The sequence below is a fragment of the Talpa occidentalis genome, unplaced genomic scaffold (assembly GCF_014898055.3).
Source record: "Talpa occidentalis isolate TD23 unplaced genomic scaffold, MPIMG_talOcc4v2.1 talOcc4.9, whole genome shotgun sequence".
In the NCBI taxonomy this organism is placed as follows: Eukaryota; Metazoa; Chordata; class Mammalia; order Eulipotyphla; family Talpidae; genus Talpa; species Talpa occidentalis.
The window spans coordinates 44,681,353-44,695,667 of record NW_023605305.1 but is presented as its reverse complement, the minus strand read 5'-3'; the positions used below and the strand labels follow the sequence as shown (position 1 = coordinate 44,695,667).

The 14,315-nt window shown below is 33.2% G+C and overlaps 1 protein-coding gene across 17 annotated transcripts in view; it reads left to right on the top strand.

Annotated features, from left to right (window-relative positions):
* ADGRL2 (adhesion G protein-coupled receptor L2) overlaps positions 1-14,315 on the top strand; it is a 594,604-nt gene that overhangs the window by 561,009 nt on the left and 19,280 nt on the right. For all 17 annotated transcript variants that reach the window (XM_054691650.1, XM_054691649.1, XM_037501143.2 and 14 more), the window contains 6 exons: positions 7,446-7,571; positions 7,828-8,033; positions 9,160-9,333; positions 10,587-10,796; positions 11,690-11,910; positions 13,190-13,256. In XM_054691650.1, coding sequence (XP_054547625.1) covers positions 7,446-7,571; positions 7,828-8,033; positions 9,160-9,333; positions 10,587-10,796; positions 11,690-11,910; positions 13,190-13,256 — 1,004 coding nt within the window. The remainder of the gene's footprint in view (positions 1-7,445; positions 7,572-7,827; positions 8,034-9,159; positions 9,334-10,586; positions 10,797-11,689; positions 11,911-13,189; positions 13,257-14,315) is intronic.

The following is a 14,315-nucleotide window of genomic DNA, read 5'->3' as shown; positions in this document are numbered from 1 at the left end:
AAGTTTATAGTATCCCTTAGTAAAGAAGAAAAGCTTCCCAAGCATAAATGGTAAAAAAAATGTCAAAAGGGAACACAGACTGCTCTTGCTTGCATTGAGAGTGTGTGAGAGTAGTTGATACTGAATGAAGCCTCTACAGCTGGGATGCCATATGTTATCACCTAATGTTAGGGTTGTGTATGAAAGAAATGCAGAAAAGAAAGGTGTATAGAAGAATAGTCATTAATCAGATTAAAGTATCTGGATAAAAATTCAAAACCTTAAGTTTACTTTAAATAATTTATAGAAAGAGTTATTAAAATCATGTTATTTACTGTGAGGTTTTGTAAGGACTCAAAAACTTTATTTTTTTTAAAGATTATTTATTTATGCTTACAAGAGCTGGGGTACAGGCCAGAGGTGTGGGGGGTGAGAGGATTCACCAGAGACAGATTGGGAAGCAGAATTAGGCAGATTGACTGAAATACACTGCTGAGAGGAGCTGTGGGCAAGTCAGGAGAGGTCTGCTGCGCCATGTGGGTTGCTCCCTGGCTGGCCGGGAATCAAACTTGTGCTGCAGAGCCAACGGATCGCTTCATAGGTTGTGTCTTAACCCCTTGCGCCACCAGGGAGGCCCAGAATTCAAAAACTTTAAATGAAGTCAATGTAGCTTGCCTGGCCATGATCTAGAATACTAGTCATAAGGAAAATGATTCTTCATCATAGCCTTAGTATTTATACAAAATGAATAAAGCTCCCTCTTCTGATCTAAAGGTTTCTTAACTTTTGAGGTTAATGTATTTACTATTCTAATAAAGTTCTTAACCAAAAACCTAATATTTCCCTCTTCTGCCCTTTTCAAGAATGCAAGAAAATTTGGTGGTGCAGATTGACATTATACTCCCAGAAGCCTCATACATAGATGCACTGTTATTATATGTGTGAGGTATTTTTATCCCAGTTTGAGACTTACTTTGAAAATGTAAATCAGTGCCCAAGGATATATTTTGCCTAAGACCTGTGTTTTTCCAAAGTAATAAAGGATTATTCTTAAAAAAATAAAAGGGGGGGGGCTTCCCTGGTGGTGCAGTGGGTTGAGGGCAACGCTGTGAAGCTGTCTGCAGCCTCTGCAGCGCGGGTTTGATTCCCGGCCGCCGTCCAGGGAGATTCCCACATGGCATGGCAGACCTCTCCTGTAGCTCCCGCTGCTCTTCTCAGCAGTGCTTTTAATCCCTCTGCCTGTTCTGCTCTCCGCTCTGTCTCTGGTGAATCCTCTCACCCTCCCACGCCTCTGGCGTGTACCCCAGCTATTGTATATATTTTTTTTTTTAAAAAAGCGATGATTTAGTGTGAGGAAGATAGTGACCTTTTCTAGGATTTGTTCTCTTTTAGACATTAGGAATAAAATAGCTCATTATCCTTGTATTCTTTTCTCTCTTGAAACTTACATCTAAATTTAGGGCATGGCTGCAGTATTGTAGGTTATTAAGACAATTTGATTTTCCTCCTTGGTGATTTCTACTTGAATCCTATTTTAACTTTCTTATATGATTTACCCTTATAATATATAACCTCATAAAAATGGTATAATTATATGTTACAATTATGGCTGATTATAACTCTACTAAATCAATGTTGAGGTATAATTTACATACAATAAGGACAGTAATTGGACAGTAACAATAATACTTGTTACAAGTATACAGTTTGATGAGTTTGACAAATGTACACCTATATAGCCACCATTTCTCAGAAGAGTTCTTTATTCTCTTCTCTCATTTCCCATGCCCTAAGTCACAGGGAATCCCTGATCTGGTTTTTATTACTATGGTTTTGTTTTGCTTTTTCTAGATCTTCAGTACTCTTTTTGGTATTAATTTCTTCTCTACAGAATGTTTCTTAGATTCATCCATGTTGGTGTGAACATCAATAATTCAGTTTTTTTTTTGTTGCCATGTAGTATTCCATTATAAAGTCACATTACTCTTTGTGTCTCTGTCACTCGTTATACATTCAGGTTTTTTTCACTTTTGACTGTTAGGTTTAAAGCTGCTGTTTTCTGAAGTAGTTGTGCAATTTTATACACCTAACAACATTGAGGGTTTTAGTTGTTCATCTTCACAAACATTTAGGATTGTCAGTGTTCTTAAATACTAGTCAATTTGGTGGTTTGTAGTCTTACCTCCTATTGGTTTATTTTGCATTTGTATTACTACTTTGCTACATTTTGCTGATATCCAATTTTTAATGTGCTTATTGGCTATTCATATATATTTTTGCGAAGTGTTCATATATTCTGCCCCCTTTTAATAGGGTTGTTTGTCTTCTTACTAGTGATTTATAAAGATTCTTTATATATTCCTGATGCAAATATTTTATCATTGTATGTGTTTGTACACTCTTAGGTTTTCCTAGTATGTAACTTTTCTTGTTTTCAATTTTGAAGAAACTTTTTAACAAGTTTATGATGTACATTTAAGACACATTGCTAAAGTCTTTTAATGAAGTCATTTTTCCCTACATGTTTTTTTAACCTCCTTTTTCATTGTTGTTGAAGAAATTTTATTAATGATTTGTGTGTAAAATTTCCTACATTCTGGATTTCTGGACTTGCCTTACTTCACCTCCACTTTTATCATTTTACTTATATATAGTGATAAGTAGATCTAGAGGCTTGATCTGGTCAGGTTTAAGTCCATCCCCCATACTCCTCAGAACTTTGTCACATTATATGAAAGAGGTACAGAATGTTTGGTTGTCGTGTGTGTGTGTGTGTGTGTGTGTGTGTGTGTGTGTGTGTGAGATCTGAGGATTGATTAGGTGGTTTACGTTTTATTAGCCTAACCCATCCTTTGTAAAATCCCCCATCATTTATTTTCCCAAGAGGCTTAGCAGCCAGCATGATTTTATCTCTGTCAATTTGAACTTACTTATATTATGGGAACTAAGCCCCCAAAGTCACAGTTTCTTACAGAAAAGGTCTTACTGTTTTTCACACCTCAAATCACCTTAAAGGCTTCACTTTGTTCTTCTCCTGACATCTTCACTCTGCTCCATGTTGATTTTACGGAAGCTTGGGCTGATGGAGCCTACAATGTGAACTGTCAGTGGCTATTGTTTTTCCTAAATGCTCTCTCTTTTTCTCCTTCCTAATCACTGTAGCCACTCCACCATGATCAATTTGAAAAATAGAATGACAGAGAAATATATTAAAATCCCATCTACAGCATTGACTGAGTGAGGCTCTGGGTGATTCCCCTGTGTATCCAGGATATTCACTTTCAGGGAATTCATTGAGCAGGGCATATGCAGAAAGTATCATCAACATCTGTGCCTCACTCACCCAGCTGAGCCACCTCTTAGTAGTTTACCAGATTTGCTACAGGTGCTAGAGGAGAAAAATAGTTATAGATAATAAGTCACCTGGGTCTTCCCTCCCTCCTAATCAGATCAAGAAGGGAGCTATCATCATCCTTGATTTACTTGTTAACATGAGTAAGCTTTAAAATTTTTTGCATACTTATGTATATCTATTACTTTTCATGTTTTAAACATTAAGGATGTAACATTCTAAGTATAATTGTGTAATTTTTCCTTACTATTATATATTTCATATTTAACCTCCTTGGTATGTCGCTCTAGTTTGACCATTCGATCTGCCTCAAAGTACACCAAAATTATTTCCCTTATGCTAGTGACAGATATTTTATTGGCTTATGCTTTTTTGCTGATTAAAAAACTGTGGTGAAAGTGCTTGTATGTCTTCTTGTTCAAACATACATGCTTTTTTCTATGTGCATGCCATATACAATCACAAAAGTAGGGTAACTTGAGCATGATAGAGCATGCCCATTTTCAGCTTGACCCAATATTGCCAAGCTGCTTTGTAATACTGTTTTTACCAGTTTACTTCCTCACCCGTCATGCCATCACACTTTCTTATTGACATCCATTTTGTTAATCTAATGGGTTTGAGTTGATCACATTAGTGTTTTAATTTGCAGTTCCCTCATTACTTGATGTGTTTACTGGGTAGTTTTAAGTTTTCTCTTCTTTGAATTTGTTGGCCACAACTTTTTCTTGTTTATTTCTCTCTAGAAAATGTATTCTGGATACTAATTATTTGAGTATGAAGTTTGTAGATATTTATTCTGTATATGCCTTCTCTTTTTTACTGGTTTGTGATATCTTTTGTTTGACAAAATACTGAAGTCAAATTTTAGTTGGCTTTAGGGTTGGCATTTCTGGTATCTTGTTTTTGTTTTGTTTGTGCAGAAGAACTGGGGTGTAAGCCAGATGTGTTAGGGGTGAGAGGATTCACCAGAGACAGTTGGGGGGAGGGGGGAATAGGCAGAGTTACTTAAATACACTGCTAAGGGAAACAGCAGGTGATACAGGAGAGGTCTGCTGTGCCAAATGGGGATTAGCTCCTGGCCAGGGATCTGTAGTGGTGATAGCGCTGAAACATAACCCCTAGGCCACCAGGGAGCCCCTTTGGTATCTTGTTTAAGAAGCATTTTCCTTTTGGTATCTCCTATTTAGAAATTTTGGTCTTTCCTGTTTAGAAACTTCAATACTTTGAGATTACTAAAATTTTACGTCTTTAGAAATGATGAAGTTCTGCCTTTTGCGATTTGTCTTTAGTCCATCTGAAACTTATATTTGTTTATGAGAAAGGGAAGAAGTGAGGCAGGAAATGCATTTGAATTTTTTTTCTATGTGGATAATCAGTTGTTTCATTACTTTTACTGCATCACTTACTTCCTGTGGTTTGTAATGATATCTGTCATATGTCAAGTTTTTATACATCTTGGGAGTGCCTGTCGTGTTCTGATGCTTTTATTTAAAAAGTGTCAATATATGGTGACTCTTTGCATCCTGGATCTTTAAGAATTGCCTTGACTGCTTTTTGGCATGTCTCTTCCACATATTTTAAAATCAAGTTCTACACACTCAAAAAATCTTGCTCATGTTTTTATTAGAGACTGAATATGTAGATTTTTTTTTTGCAATTTACCAAACAACATAAATTTTAGGGGTGTATCTTCATCTCTATGTGTTCATAAGCCTCACCTCACCCACCACTCCAGATTTTGATCAAGTGCCAGTTTTACCTGCTGAGTTCTCCAGATAAAAACTATGATACAGTTTTCTTTGTTGTTAGGTCATCTAATAAACTTCTGTATTTTTCCCTTTAAAATATCTTGCACTTTTTAAATTAGGTTTATTCCTGGATTACATATTTGTTTTTGTTTTTGTTGTGAATGTTCCTTTTGAATTAAATATTTGAATTGTTTGTTGATTTTCCTCATTGCAAATTTGCTAAATTCTTTTACTTCTGGTAGTATATATTGTCTTCCTTCATTAGTACATGTGGTTAATCATATGTGCTATAAATAACGGCAGTTTGCTCATTCCTTTCAGTCACTATACTTTTGTCATTCTTGAATTGCTTCATTAGCTTTTTAGTAGAATGCTAACTAAAACTTTTGCTCTAGAGTTTTCATATTTACTATAAGTTTGGCTAACCTTTATCTTATTATCATCTTTATCTGGGCAAGGAATTTCCCTTTTATTCCTATTATTTTGTAAAGATTTTTTACATTGAATGGGTGTTGAAATTTGTTGAGTTATTTTTGTTAGTAATTTTTTTTCTTTAATTTCTTAATTTGGTGAAATACATTAAAATAATTTCTAATCTAGTGATCTCTGCATGTCTCCAAGTTAAACTCTGTTCAGAATATTATACTTAAAGCCTGCGTGTAATTTAATAAATGTTTTTGCATCCTTTTAACAAGTTGGAATATCTATAATTTCTTTGTGCTGTTCTGTGCATGAAATGAAGTCTTGTGAAAATGAGTTGGAATACCTTTTACGTTTTCTGGAGCAGTTTGTTTTAGATTCACTATATACTTAGATATCAGCTAATTTTAATGTTCATAAACTTCAATTAAACATAGCAATTGAACATTAATAGTTTTGTGTTTCTAGGAAGTTTTGCCTATTTTAAGTTTATTTATATAAATTTATTTTATTGGTATAAAGTTATTAAATTCTTGACTAAGATCTTTATTAATCATTCTGCTTTTTAATTTAAACAACTTTTTTTTACTATGGATGTTATTATAAACTAATAAGAACTATTATATATAAGCTACATGTAAGATAGATTACAGTATGTTGAATGAATTTAACTCTGTCTTATATACCTATATTCAGGACATTTCATGCAGCTCAAAGATTTTATTTTTTTGCCTATTGTCTGTTTTAAGAGTAAACAATAATTATTTTCCATATTTAAAAGAGTGAATATTGATATAAAGTATTGCAGTCTTTATTGAAATCACGTAGGCCATTTATGTTGTCATTGTTGGTATTATACTTTGAACCAAACAAACATAATTAACTGACATTGGCACACTAAACCAGTTATAGACAATATGTAAATGTTAAGAATGGCTATATCCTAATAAATCTTTATTTACAAATACCGGCAACAGGTCAGATGTTGCCAAGAATTCTATTTTGGGGCCTCCCCGGTGGCGCAGCAGTTGAGCGCTGGGTTGCAAAGCTGCCCACAGCCTTTGTGGCGCCAGTTCGATCCCCGGCTGCTCCCCGGCCACCTGCAAGGGTCCCACATGGCGTGCAGACCTCTCCTGCCGCCCGCTGCTCCGCTCAGCAGTTTACTTCAGTCCTTCTGCCTGCTCTGCTCCCCACACTGGCTCTAGTGAATTCTTTCACCCTCCCGTGCTTCTGACTGTACCCAGTGCTTGTATAAATAAATAAATAAATAAATAAATAAATAAATAAATAAATAAATAAATAAATAAATAAATGAATAAATAAATCTTTAAAAATAAATAAATAAATAAATTGTGTCTTCCGTGTTACACTTTAAAAAAAGAAAAAAGAATTCAGTTTTGCCAAACTTGGGAATATAAAGGTTGGTGGTTACTAGTGAGAATTAATGGAAAGTTTTAACATAGGCCAGATGTTTCGTATGCAGAAATAGATGTATTTATGCAATAAAGACATTCAGATTTATGCTTTTTTATTTAATTTTATCATTGTCATGTAGTTTTCATTGAAAAGTTTCTCAACATAAAGAGCCAGAAAGTCATTTTGAATTAAAGTCATTTTGAATTGTTTTTGTTTAATGATTTAAATGAAACTTTGAAAGTTGTCTATTATGAATCATACAGTTCATATTCACAAGCTGAAATTCTGGAATTAATTTACTGTAAAAAGATACAAAACTGAGGAAAATGTGTAAAATTTTTGTGTAAATGATTCTACAAGTTATTTTTGAGTAGTCAAGATTCTTAGAATAGTTTCTTATTCATGCTTTTGTTGAAATTCTAACAGTAAAGTTTTGTAAGAAAAAAGAAAACAGTAGTTTCCATGTAAATTATCATTTGCCTCTTTGTGGTTTAAAGAATGCCCCTTTTTTCCTTTGTCTCATCTAGTTCTGGAAGTTGCAGTACTCAGTACTGAAGGACAGGTCCAGGATTTTAAATTTCCTCTGGGCATCAAAGGAGCAGGCAGCTCAATCCAACTCTCCGCAAATACTGTCAAACAGAACAGCAGGAATGGTAAGATGGAACTGTCTTTTAAAAATTGAAAGATTTTTTTTTTTTTCATTTAAATCTATTCTAAAATGCTGAGTATTTGACTCCTAATATGACAAACACAGCTTAACATTTAAGAGTAGATTTGAAATAATCCTTTACTCTTGCCCAATAAATTTAATCTAAATAAATGTTCTATAGGATTTTTTTAATCTTACTGTATCGTTTTATTCATAAGCAGATTACCTGTATAGTCATGTGACTATTTTTATCTTCTTAGGGCTTGCAAAGTTGGTGTTCATCATTTACCGGAGTCTGGGACAGTTCCTTAGTACAGAAAATGCAACCATAAAACTGGGTGCTGACTTCATTGGTCGTAATAGCACCATTGCAGTGAATTCTCACGTCATTTCAGTTTCAATCAATAAAGAATCCAGCCGAGTATACTTGACAGATCCTGTGCTTTTTACTCTGCCACACATCGATGTAAGTTATATATGCTAATGAAGTAGTGGAAGGTTATAAAACCTATAAAACCAGTGAGGAAGGAAAGCAAAACTGACATGCTGGGGATGAGGGTAGGGGGAAGGGGAAATGGCAGAGAGAGGAAAGAAAAGACCTTTCCATTTGAATTTTAAATGTTGGACTGGGTCAGAGACACAAGTTTATTTAAGTCTGTGAACATAAAATTAAATGAGCCTGGTTCAGTGATTATTAGAACTTAAGTGTATTCTTAATGAAAGCTAATTCAGTAATCAACAGGAAAATGTAAATGACTGTAATTTGTTTTAGAATGAAAATTAACTCTTACCTTAGCAGCAGGATGGCTGATTATTAACTCTTAAGACTCTGCCTTTTTAATGTGGCAAATCTTTTTGGTCTTACTGATTACAGTTGACATGATTGTTACAAATATTGTGTTTTTAAAATGTAAGATGGAAGAGATATGATATCTTTGCTGTGCCTTAAGAATGCAAGTTGGTAATTAGACATCATAGTGTGTTGGAAGATTATAGAATTTTTTGGCTCTTGTTACATAAGGAAAGTGAGTAAGTGCCCACAGATAGCCAAGTGGGTCTCCAGCATATGGCAAAAAAGGAGTAAATTAGTACAGCCTATTTTCTTCTTATATTCAATTCAGCTGATTCACTGTTTCAGGAACCTTGGTATGAGTATGCTAAACTGCCTGATTCAAATTGTCACTAGCATGTCACTTAGAACAAAAATGGGTACAAAACTGAAAATGGATTTTAAAACATTGGTCCTCAAAGAATTTTCTCAGAACAAATTAATGACTCTAATTTTGTCAGAAAAGAAAAAAATAATTATTGTAATGTACTTTTAGTATGTAAAATCATACGATGGAAATTTTAATTGTGTAAAATGGGTCTTTGGTAATTTGGAGTACACTGTAGAGTGTTTCGGACTATAAAACCTCCTGTAAGTTAGATATCTGCCTTGTATAACATAGTCTACAATTTTGCTGATGAAAAACTTTATAGTCCGAAACATGCAAAGTTTAATCTAAATTACCTTTTACACATATTAAACAATTGCTATTGCCATCTTAGAGTGTAAAATCCTAATTTTATCTTGTCATTTTATTTCCCAGCCTGACAATTATTTCAATGCAAACTGCTCCTTCTGGAACTACTCAGAGAGAACTATGATGGGATATTGGTCTACCCAGGGCTGCAAGCTGGTTGACACTAATAAAACTCGTACAACGTGTGCATGCAGCCACCTAACCAATTTTGCAATTCTCATGGCCCACAGGGAAATTGCAGTAAGTATTTGCACTTCTAATTAGAACCTCAGAGATTCAAAACAGCTTGTGTAATAGTTCCTTCTTTGGGTGCTTATCATAACTAAAAAGCAAAGTAATGTGGATTTCTATTTGTTTCTACACTGTCCATATATTTTAGGAAGTCTTGGCAATAAATTGTTACTTTTCAAAGACATGTGCTAAACAGACTTAAGTTTTTCTTCTTTGGGCAGGTATTTGGCAGAGGTAGTTGTGAATTTAAAAATCAACAGCAGTAGGTTATACCAAAGAGAGAAAGGCTTCTAAAGTTTAACATGTCCTCCCATCTTAAATGTTTTCTTATTTTGCAACTTTCACATTAAATTTTCTAACTACTTTTACATTACAAAACTGCAGATTTTGAAAGGTCTGAGTGACTTCTGGAGTGTTTCTTAGTATTCTTCCTTCTTGTGATGATGATACCCAGAAGATGAAAACGTTCTAAAAATTTTTTGCATGAAGTCTCTCAGAATATTGTGTACTTGATTCTTGGAACATCAATATAAAAGCCCAAGATGAAAATTAAAATGTAAAACTTGACTTATGGTAGTTAAAAAAGCCATTATAATGTCATTTATTTCTAATCATGTGAATAAATGTCCTTTAGTCTCTCATATAAATGTTTTCCAAATGTTTTATGTAGGTGATTTATTTCAATTATTATTTTGGAATCGCTGGACACTTGTATAATTTTCTTGGCAAAATCTTCCACTTTGAAAGATCATGATTTGGATATAAAATCTATAAACCAGTATTGAACTCTGCCTTATGATTATAATTCCTTTTTATTTTTTTTTTAATTTTTTTTAAAAGATTTATTTATTTATTTATACAAGCACTAGGTACAGTCAGAAGCGCGGGAGGGTGAGAGAATTCACCAGAGCCAGAGGGGAGAGTAGAACAGGCAGAGTGACGAAGTACACTGCTGAGGGGAGCAGCGGGCGGCAGGAGAGGTCTGCGCGCCATGCGGGACCCTCCTCCGGTGGCCGGGGAGCAACCGGGGATCGAACCAGCGCCGCAGAGGCTGCGGGCAGCTTCGCAACCCAGCGCTCAACCGCTGCGCCACCAGGGAGGCCCTATAATTCCTTTTTATTAATGAGTCCTGTTTGAACACATGTGAATATTCACAGTTCAGTACTAACATGATGAGCTATCACATGTGAAAGCTATTTTACCTTTAGTTGGTGTAATACAGGAATACTAATGTACCACATATCTTTTTTTTTAATTTTCAGTACAAAGATGGAGTTCACGAATTACTCCTTACAGTCATCACCTGGGTGGGAATTGTCATTTCCCTCGTTTGCCTGGCCATCTGCATCTTCACCTTCTGCTTTTTCCGCGGTCTCCAAAGTGACCGCAATACTATTCACAAGAACCTTTGTATCAACCTTTTCATTGCTGAATTTATTTTCCTAATAGGCATTGATAAAACAAAATACATGGTAAGCACTCCTTCAGTTGATTGACCTCAGATTTCTGAGAATTATTATAACAGGTGTGAAGCCACACATGATGCTATATTTATATTTGACCTTGTAACGTGATATAATTGCCATGACACTATTGAAGAATAATTTACAGTAATTTAAAGGACAACCCAATCATTATGAAGTAATACTATTATAAGTTAATTCATTGTATTAAGGTACAGTGGCATTTTCCTAACTTGTTATTGAGACATGTAATTTTCATAGAAGAGTGCTGGGGATACTGAAATGAAACTACCATTTCAAAAATTTTTCATTTTGCTTATATAGTCATTCTCTGATCATGTCTTCATCATCTAAGCAGTTTATTCATTATCATGAGATCTCAGTGTCAGAAATAGAACTTAATTAGCTTGTGCTTCTTGCCATGTTCATGTGCACTGCGATCAACTTAAGAATGCTCCAGATATGACTTAAAAATGTTAGAGCCAGGGTATTTGTCATTAAAGCAAATTTTTAAAATTCAGTTATAGAAATAATATATTTGAAAAAGTCTATTCTGAAACGATCCTCTGTAAGTAGAATATTCAAATTTAATAGCTGGTAATTCTAGAAGAGAAATTAGGTAATGTTTTCTTACTTATAGTCAATTTCACTAAAAAATAGTCAGGTCTTTTAGTGATGAAATTTCTAGCATGCTTTGTAAGCTTTAAACTTTAAAAATTTGGAAGTGTTTCTAACTTGCTTCATTTTAAAAAATTTTAAAGAACCAATAGTTTACACTAAATAATAATATATTTTAAAAACAACAATGAATATTGTCTGTGAACATGTCACAATTTTCAAGTGAGCTGTTTGTATTCATATGTTCTCTTGTGTTTGTTTGTTTTTTTCCTTTTTCTTTGTAGATTGCATGCCCAATATTTGCAGGACTCCTACATTTTTTCTTTTTGGCTGCTTTTGCTTGGATGTGCCTAGAAGGTGTGCAGCTCTATCTAATGTTAGTTGAAGTTTTTGAAAGTGAATATTCAAGGAAGAAGTACTACTATGTTGCTGGTTACTTGTTTCCTGCCACAGTGGTTGGAGTTTCAGCTGCTATTGACTATAAGAGCTATGGAACAGAAAAAGCGTAAGTAATTGCAAGTGACCTGAGTGTTTTTCAAGTGAATAATTTTTTAAAGCCTGTTAGCTGTCAGTGAGGGTCCCTGACAGACTAAAATAGCATTTGAAAGCTTTATTGGTAAGAGAATGGGCATGCCGTGCACAAATTACAATCAAGTCTTTTGTAATTTTCTAGGTTCAGAGGATTTGTACTCTGGCAAGGCAGATTCTAAATTATGGACTTTCTTTTTAACACAAAAGATTGACCTGAAACAAATTGAAAAAGTAAATAACTTTTTGGCCTTAGAAAGATATTAAGTAAAAATTCTCCTGAACTTAAAGCATCTGACAGGTTTAACTACTCGATTTTAAGCTAATGCTTCATTAGTTCTCTTTGTGCAGCCAACCCTCTAACTAACTTTCATTCTGAATTGTGACAGTAGCACACTCTATCCCATATGTTTTACTTTGATAATATTTTATCAGGCAGCTTGAAAGACTAAAATAAGTCACTGTCTTTCATTTATAAAAACATATAGATATTTATGGGAAGTGACAGAAGGTAGACACAGTCATGTTTCTAAGGATTTTATTTGCTGGAGGCATGAATTTGCCTTCCATTTCTGTTTATTTCTTCCTTTGATAACATTAGTTATATAAAGATTCTTTGGACTAAAGAAAGCTTTTTTGACTGAACAGATGATGAAAGACAAATAAAAGAAATTCAGTGGGGATTCAATATTATATGAAAAATGAACCACTAAGTAAAATCTGTCTTAATAAGTTTATGCATCATTTACTCTAATACTGTATGAATACAATGTTTTGATTTTTTTTCACTAGTAGTCATCAATTCCCAGTTGAGGTATAATATTTGTACTATCCAGTTTTGTAACGAACATAATATCTGAACATATTTTTTCTGTTATATTCCATAAGGTTCAGTACTTTAGATCAGAGTTATAGAGCTGAAAGGAAAGTTTTAAGATTAAAAACTTTAAAAGGATGAGACAGTTTTAAATAAAGTCAGAGGTCTTGAGAATTTGGGGGTAAGAGTTGTTTTTATCATATAAGAATAAGTGTGTATCAAATGTAAAGCCCAAAAGGGGGGAAAAACAATAGATTGAAATAAGTTACTACTATTTGTAAAATAAAAGCCAAATCATAATTATTAAAGTTGTTCTTGCCCACTATAACTGAATTTTCAAAGATTAATACAAAGATAGCTTTGTTTCTTATCTGTTTTCCTTGTGCTATTGGGGATCCATTGAAACTATTGATTACATACTTTTCTCTTTTCATAATAGTTGCTGGCTTCATGTTGATAACTATTTTATATGGAGTTTCATTGGACCAGTTACCTTTATTATTTTGGTAAGCAAAGTGTTTCCCTTCATTATAAACTTGCTGCTTTAGTAATGCTATTGAAACAGGGATTTATGTTTTATTATAGTTTATCTGTATTCAGTGATTCATAAACATCTAACTTATAGCATAAAATTATATAGTACAATTTAAATAGTATGCCATTCTTGAGTTATATTTGCTAATTAGTACTATTTCTGAAAATTCTCTCCTTTAAAAAGTACATTTTCTCATTTCTAATTTTGTTTGCTAAAATGTCATCTAAAAAGTATCTAATATGTAAACTATGTTAAGAATATATGTTTTGAAACTATTTTGATAATTAGTAAGGAATAGCTAATATATATGATATATTTTGTTTATGACTTTTGCTAAGAACTTTAATTCAGAAATTTGTCCTAAAATCTGTGATATTTGCCCTCTGTCAACCCTGTATAGCACTTATAAATTAAATGTTTCATGAAAGTGAGAGAACATTACCTTAATATTATTTTAATTTCTACATAGTGCTTTTGTACTTTTAAATAAATGGCCACAAACTAAATTCTATTTAGGTCACAAAACATGTTTTTAAGTTTAGATTAGCAAATGAATAGTAAGTCAATAAAATTACTTTTCTAAGACTTAGAAATACAAAATAAAAAAATACTGGATTTTAAGAAATTATTTTAAAATAAATTTAAAACAAGTTAAATATAGTGATGTTTAGTATTTTTAACTTTATCATAAGTCAGATATTTGAAATACATGTGAAATAAAAGAATTTAGCTAAAATCATTGGTTTTATTACTTTATTGCTTTAAGTTAATATTGTCCATTGTAAGATTGAAAAGGAAAGAAAATTAAATCCTGCCTATCTTTTTATTCCTATTTTAACAATTTTTTTCTTTAAAAAAGTGTTACAAATGTTCTCTCTCTTGTTAACTAGTGTTTCATAAAATGGAGAAAATCTTTTAGTAGTTCATGGAAACTTGAAACTATTTCAAGCGTGTGTACTTTATTATTAAAATAAATTATTTTACACAAAGATTTTACCAAGCAAAATGAAAATTTGAAATGAATGCCCGT